Genomic DNA, 19,925 nt, shown 5'->3' on the forward strand with positions numbered 1-19,925 from the left:
TTGTCCTTTGACTTCAGTGGGTGCTGGAATAGACCCCTAATGATTTGCTGGGTATACTCTGGTGAGGCTGTCCTGCAGAGACCAATGGCCAACAGTGTTTTGTTCTGTTAAGGAGAGTAGGGCTTGGGAGTTTAAAAGTCCTGACTTGTCCTCTGAGTTAGTATGGTTGATTGATTTGGGTCGTGACAGTGTTGTAATGCGTGGACTTCTTTTTCCCCAGAAGAAATATTAGAATAAGATGTACTATTGTTTTTCCTTTTACTATCATTATTACTTATTTGCATTGCAGTAGCATGCAAAGACCCCATACCAGGATTGTCGCTCCATTGTGATAACCACAGTTGTGGAGGCTGAAGTTCTCTATCCACCCACATGGGCAGCAGGAATGCAAGGGTCTTTCATATCAACGTGCTTCAGGCTAGAGATGAGAAAAGTGTTCAGTCTCCATAAACTACTCAGTCAGCAGCATTTCTCCAGAGACTGCTACCACGGGGACCTGTTAGAACCATGTTTTTTCTGATGTGAACACTTACCCACTAGGAACAGGTGTAAGATCACCAAGTGAGTTCACGCAGGGCACTGGGCAGTCTTTCTCCAGTAATGATATTTCGTTAGTAAAGTGAAGGGCTGCATTTGATCTGGAGAACTAGAGATGGAAGATTCCATATCCTAGGGGCAGTCCCCTGAGCTATCCAGTCCCTCCTTATATCCACCATATTTGTTGTCCCAAGCCACACCCTCTTGGCTTGAGATGTCACAAGAATAGCTAATCGTGGCTGGCTGAGTCAGCACTGGGATTGGCTGCAAAACGAGGTGGTGGTGACTGATGTAGTAGATGGAACTCTTCCCTGTGAAAATGTTGAACCAATACCACAGCATAGTAGTGTTGTGGAAAACGAGTCACACCATCTGTTTGGTTCAAACAGTCTGAGGTCCTTTCATTTTTGAATACAAGCATGCAGGGAGAAGGAGACAGAGATGGTCACACACAGGAATTTCCAGGAAAGGTCTGCACTTTGCTTGTGGCATCGTTTTGTCTCAGGGCTTTTGCAGGTTTGGTGGGCGGGAGTTGCATATAATGGACAGCTAGGGACTTGAGCTAGGCTAGAGGTTGGCCTACTTTGTTATCTGGGTCAAAATACCATGGCCCAGCATATGCAAATGCTCTTAGCTTAAGCTAAGTCTTACAGGATGCAGGCCTGTAGGCCTCTTGCGTTACCGCTCTTGCCTATGCTGCATATAGTGCATAGGTCTTGTCACAGAGTGGGATGGGGTCAGGTCAACAATACTTTCCCCCACAGTAGTAAGGTTCAGTGTGTTGCAGGAACTGCCATCTCTCAGGTAAAATGTATAATGAAGTCTCCTTGACTACATCTGGATATTAAATATCTCATGGCACTCTTTGCAAGTGTAATGGTGTGCAGGCCAGTTTCTGCTTTCAATATTCACAATCTGTAGACCTACCTTCCCCTCTACTTCAATTGCTTAGCACGCAGTTTTAAATCTGCTTTGTAGTATTGTTGGAAGGTTATAACTAAAGCGATAAACAGAAAGTAGGAATGGATCGCATTCAGGTTCAATTGCCAAACCATCGGAGTGTGTGGGTGGTTGAATCAAAAGTTTTTCCTTTGGCCCATTTCTAGCTCTAACAGCAGCCAAATCCCACTTCAGAGGTGACTCAGCAATCAGCAAATTGAAGCAATCCATATAGGGTGAATCCTGAGCCCTTGTGCAAAGCTGAATTAAATGGTCCTATTTATTGTTATCAAATCACTTGAAAATTCTGAGTTCAGGAGCCAATCACTCCAGGTTTACAGAGTGGAGAGATTTGCACATTGGCATGATGGATATCGAGACATAACCATACAATGATTATGCCAATCATACAACCACATTCAAATTGCAGAATATTGCATAACTGGTGGAAAATCCCTGCACTGTGATTGGTTGAGACAAAATAAAGGCCAGATTAGATGATCATAATGGTCTCTCTTGGCCTTAAATCTATGACTTTGTGAATTCCCCTTCAGTACAATTATTCACATATATAACATCAACTACAATCTACTCTGGCAAACAGTCATTATTAGCCAGTCAAATGTAGGAATTTACATAACCACTGTCTATCTCAATCTCGATAGCTAGTCTTTGAATATACACATTTACAAAGTCTTATTGGTTACAGTAATCTCTCAGCTCCGATTAGCTGCTGTACTGAGAATTTTTTCAAGCTGTTTGCCAGCAATACATATAAGAACATAAGAATGCTCATAGTGGGTCAGACCAGTGGTCCAGCTAGCCCAGTATCCTGTCTTCCAACAGTGGTCAATGCCAGGTGCTTCAAAGGGAATAAACAGAACAGGCAATCATCAAATGATCCATCCCCCGGTGCCCACTCCCAGCTTCTGGCAGTCAGAGGCTAGGGATGCCCAGAGCATGGGGCTGCATCCCTGACCATCTTGGCTAATAGCCATTGATGAACTTATCCAATTATTTTTGAACCCTGTTATAGTTTTGGCTTTCACAACATCCTCTGTCACTTCAGCGTCTCAATCCCTTTAGCTGAAGCAGAAAAATGCCAACATTTACATGACAGAGAAGGGAAAAAACCAGGAAAGAAAATTATGCTGTCAATCTTCTGTGAGAGAGAATTTAAAAAAATAAAAGCTTGAGTTTAATTTAGAACATTAAAAACGTCCACGTAGAAACAATTTGAGTGTGCTTTCATTAGACACAATAATAAAAATATTTGGGGCTAATAAATACAGTGGTTTTCAGCCTCATTCTTTATGATAAATACCTTGGCAAATTTCATTTAGACCAGGAAATGCTTATTACTTTGAGGAAACACCTTCAAACCGTCTTTATGAAAGTACTCTGAAGTTAATTGTCCTATTCTCAAATTATTTAGCAAGGGAATCAAGAACGAAAAATTACCTCAGTTTTAAGAATCTGCTTCTTTCGGTCATACAGAAATGGTGTAATATTTATAATGGGCTTGTCTTCACTTACATACCAAAAAATATACAATTGCAAAATGCAGCATGTAAAATGACAGGTTGATTGACAGTCCACTTTTAGTCCCTGATATATTTACTTATTATTTAAAGAGGCACCGTCATCTCAAAAACTATATTTAAAAAAATCCTTACCTGTGTTCTTTACTAATAGTGTAACAGAGTTACTGTATTGCGTTACTATACAGAGTCCCCATGGGGTGACTGTGTTAAATATTACTAAGCACACCCACAGACAGCCCATAAAACGTCTGACTCCTCCCATGTGGGAAGGACTTCTGCCTTGGGAAGTAATTATTAGAGGAAGTTTAGGGGCGGATGGGTGTGCATGCTTCCTGTGGAAGGGAGAATGTGAAACAGCCCTCGTAGGAGGAGGGGAGCTGCCTTTGTACTCTATTCCTGCAATAAATAGATGTGCTTTTGTTGTTTCATGGAGCTCATGTTTGCATTGTTGTTGTGGGGACTGTGCCTGGCTATGCTAACCAACCAATACGTAGACCCCAAGGTCACAGAACAATAATTAGGCCTCAATCCTGAAAAGACAACCATACGGTGAGACTCAAGGCCTGCCTAGAGCCCTGCTGAAGTCTGTAGGGGTCTGTGCACATTCAGGGGTCTGCCTATATGGTTGTTTCTATAGGGTCATGGCCTCTATTATTAAGATCTGAAAGAATTTAAAAATCAAACTTACTTTTCACTTTTTAGTTTGTTTTTTATTGTTTTTTGTTTGTTTTGGTTTGGGTTTTTTTTGCTCAGGTGAGAAACTAAACTAGACCAGCCAGCTTCAATTTTGTTTCTAGTCAGTTTCTCTCTTGCTCCTTTTTTTAAAAATTTTTTTTCATTAGCGCACTGCTGCCATATTTGGGCTTTGCAAGTCCCTGATGGCAATATTTAAATTTCTGCAAAAACATGTTTGTGCTTTTTAAGAAATGCACGAAAATATTCTTATTAGTGTTGGATGTTAGGTTTTGTAAAAACTTTAAAAAAAAACAACAGTTAAAAATAGTTTCCTCCACAGTTAATTTGGGGCCAAAACTACCTGGCAGGTGGGCTCTACAAAACAATCTAATATATATTCTGTCCTCATTTGCAAATCTGTGCCCTGATGCCACAATTAGATCCACATGGGCAGAGTCCTGCTGATTTCAAGCAAAAATACAGCAAATTATTGTTGCAACTTCAGTGAGAACTGGTGGATGCTCAGCCCTTTTGCAAAGCTCATTTAATACAGATGCTAAATATGGTTTTAGGAGCCTAACATTAGGGACCCAATTTTGGAAATCTTGATCCAGGTGCACAGGAAATGTCTGGCTGAATGTCTGAGTGCACCAATTCGCACTGGCTGTGATAGCCAGATCTCCATCACTCATCTCATAACGCCAGTCACATCATTTAAAGAAGCAGACCTTTTTCAGCCAGGTTCTGTAATGTGCTCTGTTATATGGTAAATTTGCCAGTAATCCTCTGAACATTGAGACTCAGGGTTAGTTTCCTCTATTCTTTGCTGCTTGGCAGGTCAAATAATTTTTCATACTGGAAGAGGTTTGATAGACACTTGAATGTGAGACCACAGGGGAAAACCCAGGGTGCTGCAGATAGTGGTGTGTGGGATCTGCCACTAAGTTTAGGGTTGCAGTACATTGTTGAACAGCAACTGGGCCTCATCCCATAGGTGACTGCATTAAGAGGTGGGGGGATTGTGCAAATTATAGTTTGTCAGCCTTCTAAATGAATCTAAGTCATGGTATTGATCGAAGACAGTGGGTTCAGTATGTGTAAAGATATTGACAAGCAAAATACCACCAAATAAAACCTTGAAAAAGCTTTGCCCCCAGTCCAGCGCCAGGCCCAGGCACTGAAGATAAATACAGATGGCTACTGCCAGCTCCCTGTTGCTAGGATGACTCACACAGTTCTTGTTAGAAGGATGAAGAACAGAGGATCAGTCTATCTGCTCAGAGGTGGTGGCAGTTATGTTTGCTTTTAATCCCAGCAGCTGAGCTCAACGCCATGAGATGCGTATAAGCAGCACAGGCTGCTTTCTGAAGAGCTCACGTCAAAGAGGTGGGGTTGCCTTTCTCATAGGCCTCTCAGACCTCACTCTGCTGTAATCCGGAGTGCCTGGTTCCTCTTTGCTGCTGAGGGCCTATCCCTCTGGCCCACTGCACTGAAGGAGCGGGAGGGATTCGCAGCACCACTGGGCCAATTTGAGCATGTGGCAGGAACACCAGACATGGTGCAGAGAATAATGTGGCATATGGCCCTTAGCCAGTGTACTGGATCTACCTGCCACAAAACTTCAACGGGATCTTTTCTTCTGTGAAAGCCAGACTTGTGGTTTGCGATTGGGTAAAGTACAGATTAGTTATCAAGGTTCTATTGTAAGGTTGTAAGCCACTGGGCTCAGGGTGGTCTTCTGTATGGCCATGTTGGATGTGATAGAAAGAGGAATAGCTTTCCGGAGAGGGTATAAACCTACCAGAAACAATAGCTATATGTTGCTGCAGTGTTTGTTTGCTTGAGCTGCCTTCCTGAAAAAGTGTGGAAAATCCTCATCTGCAAAGGGAGTAAATTCTAGGAATGAGAGAATTACGGGTCTGATACTTCTTGGGTGCTCTGCAGTCTAATGGTGAATGTGTTGCCCCTGTGCACAGAACCTGCAAACAGTTGAGAAAGGGGAGGTGGTGCATGCAAATGTGGCCGTAATTAAGGGAATGAAGGCTGCATTACAACATTATTCCTTTCAGGAACCCACATGGAATAGAGAGATGGGGTGGTGCAACATGAAGCTGCTGCGACCTGTGGCTCAGGGGCTAACCAGCTCGAACAGCATGTGCCCAACTATAACTGAAGGCTTATGGTAGGGTCCTGGCAAACATGTGATTTGCTGCTTCCCGTTGCCCTTCTTGAGTACTTCTGTATGGACCCCTGTTGCGTGCGTGTGTGAGCACCTGGGCGCATGAGGCTGCTCTCATGGGTGTTGTCTGGCCACGATTGCTTACGTCTTTATTTATTCAGATTCAATTCTGAACCAAAGTTGTACATATCCTGTTTTTATAACTTCAAAGTATACCTACAAATTAGCATTCTAAAACCACAGGATACACTTAGCAATGCAGCGAGCTGCCCGCAAAATGCCAGTGCTCTCATGTTTACCCACTAGGATGCTAAATCTCACAGACAACCATCCCCTGGACCTCCGCCAGCCCATCACTGCACCCTGAAATTAATGTTTTAGGTCTCTCATGTAGGCTGTGTGGTTTAAAGTGAGTGTGTGGTCATCCAGATCCCTTTCAATACTCTTGGCCCTGGCTATCTGCTACATACTTCACTTACTCTTAGTCTTTTCTCTGCAGGGTTGCTACCTGCTGCAAGTATGGGACCACTTTTGCAGCCTTGTGTTCACCCTCTTCCTACCCCACCTATGGCCACGGTCAGTTCCACCAGAGAGGAAGAATTACATTAATTGCAGTAGTGTCCAAAGGTCCCAGCCAGACTCAGGGCTCCATTGTTCTAGGAGCTGTACAAGCACACACATGAGAAGATTCAATCCTTGCCCTTAAGACCTGGCATCTAAGGCCACAGTCCTATAATCAGAGCTCCATGGCCAGACCCTTGTATCTGCTGGGAGGAGGAATTCGTGAGGGGATAAAGTGTCCACCTGAGTGTATCTGATTCCAGGATTGGGCCTCTGTGTAGGTTCTAACCCTGTCAAGACTTGCACACTTGGTTAACTTTATACATGTGAAGAGTCTCATTGAAATCATGCATAAGTCTTTGCAAGATTGAGGCCTAGAAATGTATGCATAGTGCATTTGTTTCAATTCCCTGGATAATTTTGAAAGCATTTCAGGAGAACAGGGCCCTTGATTTGTCTTGTCATATTAAATTATTGGTCTCCATGAAGAAGACTCTTAATGTACATGGACACATCTCACTCAGCCTGTGTAGTTTTTTAAAACAGAAATCTGATAGTTGAAGGTGGGAAGATGATTTGGCTTGTATGTGGGTTTGGGCAAGGTTTGAGTGAAATCCAGCCGAAAGGCCTCTAGCAAAACCTGTGGTTCTGTGTTGTATTGAGAAGAGCGAACGATTATCCAGGGAAATGCCTCGTCTCACTGTGATGAGACGGAGGCGCGGTAATGCGACCCTTTATCTAGTCTGCCGGTACTGGCTTCACGCTGTGCAACCCGAGCCATTGAGTCTTTCTAACTTCCTTTGCCTCGGGTAGCTAGGTGCAGCTGCTGCCCTGCATCTTTGCCGCCTGTGTTAGCCATCATTTTCAGGGTTTACACTGGATCTGGCCACCTGGCATAATGCCCAAGGTGATATTTCGGATAAGCCTTCATCGCTGATGGCATAATTCCAATGAGCAATCCCCGACTTCAGATGTTACACCTCCTCTACCCCAATGAGGTACAGGTTGGACTTTGGGGGGAGACCTCCAATACAAGGGTTCATCAAGTCTGTTCCGATGTTGGACTCTCAGGCTGTCAAGCCTTTGCGGTTGTGCAGGAACAGACCAAATGGCAAATTATTGCTACGGCCGACTGTCTGGCTAAGCACTGAAGAAGAAAAGATTCTATTTAGGGTTGCCAAGTGTCCTGTTTTTGACTGGTCGAAAAGGGACCCTGGTGGCTCCGGTCAGCATCGCTGACTGGCCTGTTAAAAGTCTGGTTGGTGGCACGGCTAAGGCAGGCTCCGTGCCTGTCCTGGCTCCGCAAGGCTCGCAGAAGTGGTGACATGTCCCTGCACCCCAAGGTGCAGGGGCGGCCAGGGAGGCCATGCATGCTGCCGCTGACCTGAGAGCCGGCTCTGCAGCTCCCATTGGCCGAGAACTGCGGCCAATGGGAGTTGCGGTGACTGTGCCTGTGGGTGAGGGCCTCGCACAGAGCCTCCCTGGCTGCCACTGTGCTTAGGAAACAGAGGACATGTTGCTGCTTCTGGGAGCTGCCGCAGGTAAGTGCTGCCCAGAGCCCGCTCTGCACCCCCAACCCCTGCCTGCATCCCAACCCTGAGCCTCCCCCCCACGCACCCCAACTCCCTCCCATTTTCTGCAGTCAGAAAGTTGGCAAGCCTAATTGTATTATAGACTTCAGATCATTCAAAAGATTTGTATTTACACAAAAGACAAAAAAGCAATTTTGTTATTTTGCAGAGAGCTGGATTGAAAGATGTCTCAATGAAAGTGAAAACAAACGGTATTCCAGTCACACCTCTCTGGGGAATGTTTCTAATGATGAAAGTAAGTAATTTTTCATTCCATTTAAGTGAGGTTATGGGTATGCCCACGTGCAGAAGTTAACTTGTTTAAACATGCCATTGTAACATTGATGCTTACATTCAAAAACTATCTTTATTTCATCATGACATTGAATATATAAAGAAAAAATTACATGCCTTATAATGAGGGTAGGCCTACACTGCAATACAAGGGGCGATTGCAGTTCAGGTAGGAATGCCCATGTTGACAGAGTTAAAAATAGCAGTGCAGACATGGGGTCACCGGCTTCAACAGGGGCTAGCAGCATAAGTACATACCTTGGATTCTGGCATGTTTGTACAGCCCTTGCTAAAGCCTGGGCTACCGCATCTGTACTGCTATTTTTAGCAGTACGGCAAGCACACCTTGGATCGCAGCATAGGTGTAGACTTAGCGGCACTGTGCTGTTTTTCAAGTTGATGATCTGGTAAATGAAGTGAATCTTGTTGTACAGCACAAAAAGGCAGTTACACTATGCACGTGATTTAAAACTATTAGTTATTATTTGTATTGTGGTAGCAACTACGGACACCAGTCATGGACCAGGATCCCACTGTGCTAGGCACTGTACAGACAGACAGCTGCCCCAAACAGCTTACAATCTAAGGACTGTAAAATAGTGTATATTCAGGTTTCCAAATCCAGTCATTGTTGGAATGAAAGAGTGTTTCAGTTGTGTAGTCCAAAGAGCCGGGTTACTGTGATATCTGATAATTTTATACATGTTTTTCATTAGAATGTTTGCCATTAAAAATGTATTGAAGAGGAAGCAGTGTTGTCTGTTGGTTAGATCAGGATACTCGGAGTCGGAGCTTCAGTAGGGCTCTGTGTGGGCACAGGGGTCTGCCTGAATAGAATAGGTTGCAGGATTTGGGGTCCACTGTATAAAAAGTTATGACCTGTAAAATGCAACTGTCAGGATTAGATCGAGAGCAAAATCTGTTTTGTTTTTGACAGGTGACCACCAGACACTTGGAACACAGAATAAAACAATAAACAGTGGCTTAATAAATCCTTCCGAATGTGTACATTATGTGTTTAAAAATTAGACTCTCTCAGGTTACAATCACATGTTAAATGTGCCCTTACCAATGCTACTAATACCTTAAGTTATTAAAAGGACAGTGTCAATTTTAAATCTAGTCAGAAGAAAAAATATTTTAATTATCTTCAGTGATAGCAATTTTAGTTGTTGCTCGTAACAAGTTTAAAAATCAGGCAGAAATGATTTTTAAGGTGTTTCCCTTTAAATTTTTTTTTTTTTAATTCAGCATTTACTTTTCCCCATTTGGGTTTTTTCTTTTCATTGTACTCAATTTGGGGAGAGAAAATAAACATCATAAGTCATTTTCCATCTCTGCATTTTATGTGTTAGCCCATGCTACAATATATGTTTGCATTTCTTACCCTGCAGGCGATTGCTTAGGTCTAAACATAAACACTCTTAACTGAATTTTTTTAAAAAGCTATTTTTTTTACTATGCTTTTAAAAACTCAGAAAAACAACCCTTCCACCCCATATTTTGCATCCAATGTACCTGACTATCTTCCCCCCGTCACACACACACCCTTTTTGCATTAAGGGAGAATTAAATATTCTGAAGTTATCCAGTTGCTATGGTATTGATGATATGACAGTACAATAATTCAGTGGTCCTTTCTACACAGGGTCTCTGCTCCCCTCTGCTCAGGGCTGTAGGGGGACAACCCTCTAATTTAGAAATATGGGAAGAGAAGAATGGTTGGAACCTCCTGACATTTGTTTGTGACCCCGAAATTGAGAACACATGCTGTAATTCACTGAAGCAAACTGATGAGTTTAGCTGAGGACCACTTGTTTGCCAGGATTTATTTTAGAAATTAAGGAGTTCTTCTAACTGAGTTTCTCTGTAAATAATTCTGGCAGATTCACAACAACCATTTGTTTGCCCATGTTTTATATAGACGGAGATCATTAATATCTTATAACCAGGGGTGGCAAGTTTGTAGAAATTTTGGTGGTGCCCAGAACCTGCCCCTGCCCAAACTCAGCCCCCCACCTGCCCAAGGCTCTCGAGGGAGTTTGGGTGGGGGAGGAGGTCTGGGGTGCAGGCCTTAGGCTGGGGGAGGGGATTGGGGTGCAGGGTGCAGGTTCTGGGAGGGAGCTTGGGGAAGGGAGGGGGTGCGGAGGGAGGGCGTACAGGGATGAGGGCTGTGGGGTGTGGCTGCAGATGAGGGGTTTGGGGTGTGGGAGGGGCTCAGGGCAAGACTAGGAGTGTGGCGGGTGAGGGCTCTGTCTAGGGCTGAGAGGTTTGCGGGGTTAGAGATGCTCAGGGCTGGGACAGAGGGTTGGAGTGCAGGGGGATGAGGGCTCTGGCTGGGGCTGGAGATGAGGGGTTTGTGGTGCTGGAGGGGGCTCAGGGCTCGGGCAGAAGGTTAGGGTGTGGGGGGATGAGGGCTCTGGGTGGGACTGGGGATAAATGTTTGGGGTGCTGGAGGGGCTCAGGGCTAGGATAGAGGGTTGGGGGTGCGGTGGGGGGATGAAAGCTCTGGCTGGGGGTGTGGACTCTGGGGTGGGGCAGGGCTGGGGATGAGTTTGGGGTGCAGGCAGGCTGCTCCGGGACAGGGGCCAGAGAGGAGGACTCCCCCCAGCCCTGGCAGCAGCGAGCTCTGGGGAAGGAGCTCCCCTTTCCCGCCCCCCCCCGGCAGCACACTCACCCCCACCACTGTCACTGCATGTGCTCCTAGGGCCCCTCTCAGGTCCAGGAATCTCCCTTGCCTCCCCCATGGTGGGTGCCAGGGGGTGCTGCGTGCACCTCCTCCCCTGCTGTTGCCCCTAACTGTAGCCTCACTGGGGGTGGGGGATGGGGCTGCCTCCTTGCCCAGTATGGGGCAGGAGAGGTGACTGCAGGCAGAGGGGCCCCCTGTGCTGGTGGAGGGTCCTGCCGGAAAAGGGAAGGGTCTGAGGTGCAAGGGCAGGCTCAGGGTCAGTGTGCCCTGGCAGTGGAGATGGGGGGCACTAGGACCTTGCAGCAGCAGTTGCTGCAGGGAGGCAGCATGGAGCTGCATGGAAGAGGCAGAGACAGGGATGCTCTGCTCCGGGACCCGGGGGGGCGTGCAGGAGGGCTGGGGGCAGCAAGAGGGGGCCGGGGGACACTCAGAGAAGGCACAGGGGGTGGGGGGAGGCAGGTGGGGCTGGGGGAACACCCAGCCCCAAATATTGGTGGAGCTGGGCCCCTGGGCTCTGAATATTGCTGGTGTTAAGGCACCACATGGAGACGTAACTCGCCGCCTATGCTTATAACATCAATTTCACACTGTGTGCTAAACCTGAGTATAGCCATCTTTCAAGTGACGCCTGATATGACTTAATTCCTAATAGCCAAAGAGTTCAGCGCTGAGCAGTCCTGCTTTTCAGAATGCTCACGGTCTCTGCAGGCCCAGTCCAAAGCCCATCAAAGTCAACGGAAAGACTCCCATTGACTCTGGTGAGTTTTGGATCAGGCCCTTAGTCCAAGCCAGTCGGATTCTTTCTTTTAACTTTGAGCTCCGGATCAGGCCCTGTCTGATGAATGCCCTATAGTACGGGTAGCTCTTACTCCAGAGTTTTCTGTTCTGGATCTGCAAAGAGTATGTTGGTGCTGGGCAGGTTTGGGCTTGTTTGATTGGCTAGTCCTTCCACTACAGGTGGAGTTAACTGGTGTCGAGGTCACTTTGGGTAATGTTCTTTTGCTTTATGGCAAGTATTAAACCTCCTCTAACTCCCAGGTGTCCCTTGAGCATCTAAAATGGCCACTTCATTGGTGAGCCAAGGAAATTCCATTTGTATTGTTTATCAGTATTTTGCAATGGGTCTTCCATCTGTATTCCATTGTTTATCAGTGTATTGTAATGGGTCTTCTGAGAATCAGGATCAGGGCAAGAAGTGCCATATTTCAAGTGTCTCTGTGCTGATTCCACTTCCCGATGTGCCTTTAAATACATGAGGAGTGAAAGGAGCTTGTATGAGTGTGTGTCAGTCACTCATATATCTGGTAGCTTGTTGGGCTGATGTGAAGTCATTGGCTCAGCATCCATACCTAATTGCAGGCTTTTCACCTCAGCCACAGCAGTTTTAAGGGTACTTATTCAGACCGTTGGGACTGATTTCTGAACCTCAGGACTTTCTGTGATGCCATGCCTGCAAAACCCACAGCCATAAAAGTGACATTGACTCAATGCACCTAAATTAGCAGATAGATTTTTCTCATTTTTCTTAAATATCTGTAGAAAGGAATTGCCATAGCTAATCAGAATTGAGGTCCCCATCTAATCCAGTATCATGTCTTCCACAGTGTCTCATATCCGATATCTCCGAAGACATTTGCAAAAAACCACAAAGTGGGCAATTATGGTATAATCCATCCTTGAGAGAAACTTCTTCCTAACTTCACGTTAATTAGAGGTGGGGTTATGCCTTGAAGCAGAAGGGTTTATATCCCTTAAAAGTCTTCCCTCCCCCCCCCCCCCCCGCCATGTAATGTGACTGGTGATGGTTTTTGTCCATATAAATGTCTTACTGCCTTTTTTGAATTCTGTTTAGTTCTTGACTTTAGTGATAATTGTGGCAGTGAGTTCTGTCAGCTGATTTTATTGTCACAGCCCCTGGTAAAGCTGCCCCTGCCAGAGACACACCAGGCTGCTGTCTTGGGCCCACACACTGAGCCGTTGTGCTTTTAAGCTTCCTGTGTCTGAGCAGAGCCCAGGTACTGCCTCTGGCTTTGGGTCTCTAGGCACACTCCTGGGGTGCAGATCCTCTATCCAGCACCCCCTTCTGAGAGCTGAGCCTAGGCCCTGTGACTAGAGCCAGCTTGCCCAGGCTCTCCAGTAGCTTAAGCATGCCCCTCCCAGAGCACCAACTTTGAGGGCACTGTGGCTTATGGTTACCCCTTCGGGGACACGAGAGAGATGAAAGCACATAACACACAGACTGTGCAAAGGTTCCAAAACCAATTGCTCTTTACTTTGGATAGCAAAAGAACTATACAGATCCAGCCAGAGCAATAAAATACGTATACGCTATTCCCTCCATCACTTCCCTCCCCATCCTGGAGTATTCTTCAGGGTGTGAGTCAGTGTCTTTGCAGGGCCAAGTTTCCCCTCTGGGATTTCATTCTTCCAGGTCAGGCAGCTCTATGATAAAGAGGAGAAGCCCATCTTGAAGGAGGGGAGTCCTGAAGAGGGGACCTGGAAGTCCAGAAAGATACTGACCCAAATCCTGAAGAACACTCCAGAGTGGAGAGGAAAGTGAGGCAGGAAATGGCATATTGGTGTATTTTGTTTTGTCTGGATCTGTACATGTCTTGTGCTATCTCAAGTGAAAGAATGTTTGTTCTTGTGAGCACCCTGTTTGCCTTTCACTATAGTTTTCCCAGCCTTGTTTCCAAGGTTTTGCTTTTAGTGAGGCTTTGGGCAAAAGCTATAGAGTTCATTTCCCCCTGACACATCTTTCCTATAGTTAGATTATGCTCATAAAACCAATACCCTGTCCAAGACCACAGCCTGAGAAAATAGGTCTTTCCCTAGGGGTCTTTCCCCAGCCATTTTCCCTCTTCCCCCACCCTGCCCATCAAGGCTGCTGTACTCCCCTGCTTCTTTGTGGAAGACAGGGATGACTAGTACTAGTCGAACTGTGTAGCTGCAGATTGACCAGCTTCTCTGCCCCCCCGCTTACCCTGTTTACCCTTCATTCAGGGTCTTTTCTGCGCATAGCTGGCACATAGTATTTGGCCTAGCATCAGTGTTCTAGATTAATGCCTTATCAGCTTCCAGTTTTCTAATACCTGCACTCCCATTGTTCAAAAATTCTAGTAAAAGGGAATGGCATCATCTCCTGTCAAGTAAACGAAATGAAATAACTTTTATTGTTTCCTCTGCTTTGGCATATTCTACAGAACAGCAGGATTTGGGGATGGGATATTACAATTTAGGGTTTTCTGAAGGTTTCAGCTTTAATGTTCTGTGGCAGAATTATAGAATCATAGAAATGTGGGGCTGGAAGGAACCTTGAAACATCAAGTCCATCCCCCAGTGTTGAGGCAGGAACAAGTAAACCTAGACCATCCCTGACAGGTGTTTTTAAGAATAGGTTGGACAAACCTTCAATGATGAGGATTCCAGAACCTCCCTGAGAAGCCTGTTCCAGTGCTTCATTAATCTTGTAGTCAGAAAGTTCTAACCTAAATTCCCCTTACTGCAAATTAAATCCATTACTACTATACATGCTATAAAACCACTATACAGAGGTATGTTGGAAATATTCCTTGAGTTGGAGACGTCGAAAATAGGGCCTCTCGGGGCCTCTCCTTCTGCCCCTCCACCCCCACGAACACGATACAGTTCTGTGACCTAGAATCCTATTTTCGACGTCTCCGACTCAAGGAATATTTCCAACATACCTCTGAACAACATACTAATCCACAGAGACCTCCCTACCAACACTACAAAAAAAAGGATTCTAGGTGGACTCCTCCTGAAGGTCGAAACAGCAGACTGGACTTCTACATAGAGTGCTTCCGCCAACATGCACGGGCTGAAATTGTGGAAAAGCAACATCACTTGCCCCATAACCTCAGCCGTGCAGAATACAACGCCATCCACAGCCTCAGAAACAATTCTGACATCATAATCAAAAAGGCTGACAAAGGAGGTGCTGTTGTCATCGTGAATAGGTTGGAATATGAACAAGAGGCTGCTCGGCAGCTCTCCAACACCACTTTCTACAAGCCATTACCCTCTGATCCCACTGAGAGTTACCAAAAGAAACTACAGCATTTGCTCAAGAAAATCCCTGAAAAAGCACAAGATCAAATCCGCACAGACACACCCCTGGAACCCCGACCTGGGATATTCTATCTACTACCCAAGATCCATAAACCTGGAAATCCTGGGCGCCCCATCATCTCAGGCATTGGCACCCTGACAGCAGGATTGTCTGTCTATGTAGACTCCCTCCTCAGGCCCTACGCTACCAGCACTCCCAGCTACCTTCAAGACACCACTGACTTCCTGAGGAAACTACAATCCATCGGTGATCTTCCTGATAACACCATCCTGGCCACTATGGATGTAGAAGCCCTCTACACCAACATTCCACACAAAGATGGACTACAAGCCGTCAAGAACATTATCCCCGATAATGTCACGGCTAACCTGGTGGTTGAACTTTGTGACTTTGTCCTTACCCATAACTATTTTACATTTGGGGACAATGTATACCTTCAGATCAGCGGCACTGCTATGGGTACCCGCATGGCCCCACAGTATGCCAACATTTTTATGGCTGACTTAGAACACTGCTTCCTCAGCTCTCGTCCCCTAACGTCCCTACTCTACTTGCGCTATATTGATGACATCTTCATCATCTGGACCCATGGAAAAGAAGCTCTTGAGGAATTCCACCATGATTTCAACAATTTCCATCCCACCATCAACCTCAGCCTGGTCCAGTCCACACAAGAGATCCACTTCCTGGACACTACAGTGCTAATAAACGATGGTCACATAAACACCACCCTACACCGGAAACCTACTGACCGCTATTCCTACCTATATGCCTCCAGCTTTCACCCTGACCGCACCACACGATCCATCGTCTACAGCCAAGCTCTGCGATACAACCGCATTTGCTCCAACCCCTCAGACAGAGACAAACACCTACAAGATCTCTATCAAGCATTCTTACAACTACAATACCCACCTGCGGAAGTGAAGAAACAGATTGATAGAGCCAGAAGAGTTCCCAGAAGTCTCCTACTACAGGACAGGCCTAACAAAGAAAATAACAGAATGCCACTAGCTGTCACCTTCAGCCCCCAACTAAAACCCCTCCAACGCATTATTAAGGATCTACAACCTATCCTGAAGGATGACCCAACACTCTCACAAATCTTGGGAGACAGGCCAGTCCTTGCCTACAGACAGCCCCCCAACCTGAAGCAAATACTCACCAGCAACCACATACCACACAACAGAAGCACTAACCCAGGAACCTATCCTTGCAACAAAGCCCGTTGCCAACTGTGCCCACATATCTATTCAGGGGACACCATCACAGGGCCTAATAACATCAGCCACACTATCAGAGGCTCGTTCACCTGCACATCCACCAATGTGATATATGCCATCATGTGCCAGCAATGCCCCTCTGCCATGTACATTGGTCAAACTGGACAATCTCTATGTAAAAGAATAAATGGACACAAATCAGATGTCAAGAATTATAACATTCATAAACCAGTCGGAGAACACTTCAATCTCTCTGGTCACGCGATTAAAGACATGAAAGTTGTGATATTACAACAAAAAAACTTCAAATCTAGACTCCAGCAAGAAACTGTTGAATTGGAATTCATTTGCAAATTTGATACAATTAACTTAGGCTTGAATAGAGACTGGGAGTGGCTAAGTCATTATGCAAGGTAACCTATTTCCCCTTGTTTTTTCCTACCCCCTCCCCTCCTCAGACGTTCTTGTTAAACCCTGGATTTGTGCTGGAAATGGCCCACCTTGATTATCATACACATTGTAAGGAGAGTGGTCACTTTAGATAAGCTATTACCAGCAGGAGAGTGAGTTTGTGTGTGTGTGTGTGTGTGTGTGTGTGTGTGTGTGAGAAAACCTGGATTTGTGCTGGAAATGGCCCAACTTGATGATCATACACATTGTAAGGAGAGTGATCACTTTAGATAACGCTATTACCAGCAGGAGAGTGGGGAGGGAGGAGGTATTTTTTCATGCTTTGTGTGTATATAAAAAGATCTTCTACACTTTCCACAGTATGCATCCGATGAAGTGAGCTGTAGCTCACGAAAGCTTATGCTCAAATAAATTGGTTAGTCTCTAAGGTGCCACAAGTACTCCTTTTCTTTTTGCGAATACAGACTAACACGGCTGTTACTCTGAAACCTGTCATTATAAATTAAGCACTGCTTCCAAGTGTTAGAAAGGAATGAAAAATGATTGCAGGATTCATATATATTATTGTTCTGGAACCAGCAACAGCTCCTTCAGATCTCAGTTTCTTGATTTTACTGTGATGTAACTGAAACCAGTGTGTGGGCTGCAAAGTCTGAAAGGAGGAACCCAGGAACAGACAACCTTAGGAGAAGGTTTTACCTGGGGTTTGTGATCTTATCATTAATTTTTGGTGTTAATAAAATTAAGTGCATTGGAGGAATGAGTTTGGACTATTCATAGTGTATAAATTGTGCTTGCTATCAGATTGGATAAGGCACCTGTTCATAGTTCCTTACATGAAAACACAGCAACTAAATGGATGGGGGTAGTGACTATACTGCTGTATAATTTAGATATTGGTAAGATATTTCATACAGTTCCACGTGATATCCTAAGGGAAAATTAAACCAAGCTGGCATAGATGAAAATATAATAAGCATCTAAAGATAGTCCATTGAACAAAACAGAAAGAATACATTTAAAAGTTGAAGTCTGTGGAGGGAATAGCATCCACTGGGTTTCACGGGTCAGATACTTGTTCCCATTTTGTTTACCATCTTTGTTAATAAATTAGACAATAAAATAGAAAGTACTAAGTTAATGTTTGACCTTACATCTGGGGAGAATAAACCTGAACATAACAGGAAGAGGAGGCTTAGGGACAAATTTTGGCCTCTTGTGCATGGCTCTGAAATAATAACTGAGGCCACCTTTATGCATCTGTTTATAGATTTTATGTCTTAAAAATCAGCAGCATTGGAAAAGACATTGGTGTGCAAAAAAGCTAGATAGTGCCATATTGTAGGGGGACTGGTAGTGATATCTGTACTTGGGTTGCCAAACACTTTCCATTATGAAAGATTCTTGTGATCTGTTCTCTGCAAACTCTCTGACCTCTATTGTTTGCAGAACACTTTTAATGTTCAACGGGAGGGTTGCCCTCCAGCTACAGAAGTGTCTCTTCTTTGTCTCACAAAATTCTGTTTACATTTTGCTGAGATATAAACTGCTAAAAACGGCCATTTCCCTTCTCTCATTCATTTTCCCTCAGGGAAATGTTGGCAGCCTGCTGGAATAACCACACACATACTCAATTCTAAGGGTCTGTCTACACTGAAATGCTACAGCAGCACTGCAGCTGTGTTGCTATATGCCACTGTGGTGTAGACATTTATAACAGCAATGGAAGGGTTCTTCAGTCACTATAGTAAATCCAAAAAGAAAAGGAGTACTTGTGGCACCTTAGAGACTAACCAATTTATTTGAGCATGAGCTTTCGTGAGCTACAGCTCACTTCATCGGATGAAAGCTCATGCTCAAATAAATTGGTTAGTCTCTAAGGTGCCATAAGTACTCCTTTTCTTTTTGCGAATACAGACTAACACGGCTGTTACTCTGAAACCTATAGTAAATCCACCTTCCTGAGGGGCAGTAGCTAGCTCAACAGAAGAATTTTTCCATCGACCTATTGGTGTTTACGTGGGGTTTAGGTTGATTTAATGACATCGAATGGGATGTGAAATTTTTTGCAAACCTGAACGATGTCGGTTAAGCTAACCTAACTTAGTAGTGTAGACCTGCCCTGAGGCTGACCTCACGCTGCCCATGTCAAAGCTGCAGCAGACTGTGTCCTGGGAACGTCTGGGAGATTCCAGAGCGGCTGTCATGGGGGAAAACTAGGTTGGGCTCCCCTTCCCTTCCCTCCCTGGGTGTGGTCCGTAACCCCTCTGCGAGCACCATATTGGGCAGAAACCAGCTGGGTGCCCCCTGAGACCCAGCAGCATGTTTGCTCCCCATTCCCCAGGGGCACCTCAAGGGGCTGGACCTTGTCAACTTCCAGGACAGAGAGAGAGAGAGTCCCTCAGGGCAGACTCCCCCGGTGAGAGAGTTGTTACAGTTGCACATAACAGGTTTTGTTTTCACCCTTTTCCTTTTCAAATAAGCCCCGTGAAATTACCTTTTTAAAAACTGTATTTAAACTTGTGCAGCTGTCCTGTGCGCGGAATGAGGCAGGTGTCCTGTGGAAAAAAGCAGTATGTGGTAATGTAATTAAAGACTGTATAATATGCCTATGCACAAGGGGACAGAATTAAGGTTGCACAGATGAGCATAAATCTGACGTTTCCTAATTTTCAAGTGAGAACATTCCTTTAATATAACCTAAATCAGTCCCCTTTAAGGAAGTTTTAAGTTCAACACTCAAAACATTCAAAAATCACTTTTGAAAATTTTGGCCTAAGTGCTGGGCAGTATTAAGTAGAGTAGTGTTTCCCCATGTGTTTTCTGAACCCGCCTGGCTTAGCTGAGTAGGAGGAAGGGCACGGAGAGAGTCTACAGTTTCTGCTTTCATTTGAAAAAATGTTGGTCTCCTACTATGATGATTGCAAAGAAAACCTTCAAAAGGTGAAGTGAGTGTAACTGAAGGAATGTAGGAGTTTGCAGAGAGTCAGAAACAATAGCTCTAAGATGTGAGCTGAGCCATTCATTTAAGTGGGTGCTAACTGGGATGGTGATACTTTAAATGGCATCATTGTTAATTATTTCACTGCTCATCAAAGCATGTAAGAAAGGAGAGGAAGCAATATTGCCAGTTTTTGTGATTGTGATTTTTTTATCTCAAGTATTGAGGTATCTGGTGTTTTATTTTAATTCCCAACTTCTGGAGTCCT

At 44.9% G+C, this 19,925-nt stretch overlaps 1 protein-coding gene across 3 annotated transcripts in view; it reads left to right on the forward strand.

Moving 5' to 3' along the window:
• The window catches only part of RFX4 (regulatory factor X4), a 128,465-nt gene that overhangs the window by 18,294 nt on the left and 90,246 nt on the right, over positions 1-19,925 (forward strand). For 2 of the 3 annotated variants that reach the window (XM_084613445.1, XM_084613446.1), the window contains exon 2: positions 8,176-8,262. The exons of the other annotated variant lie outside the window; for it this stretch is intronic. In XM_084613445.1, the coding sequence (XP_084469571.1) occupies positions 8,176-8,262 (87 nt within the window). The remainder of the gene's footprint in view (positions 1-8,175; positions 8,263-19,925) is intronic. 3 annotated transcript variants of the gene reach the window in all.

This window comes from Lepidochelys olivacea (assembly GCF_965140295.1).
Source record: "Lepidochelys olivacea isolate rLepOli2 genome assembly, chromosome: 1".
In the NCBI taxonomy this organism is placed as follows: domain Eukaryota; kingdom Metazoa; phylum Chordata; order Testudines; family Cheloniidae; genus Lepidochelys; species Lepidochelys olivacea.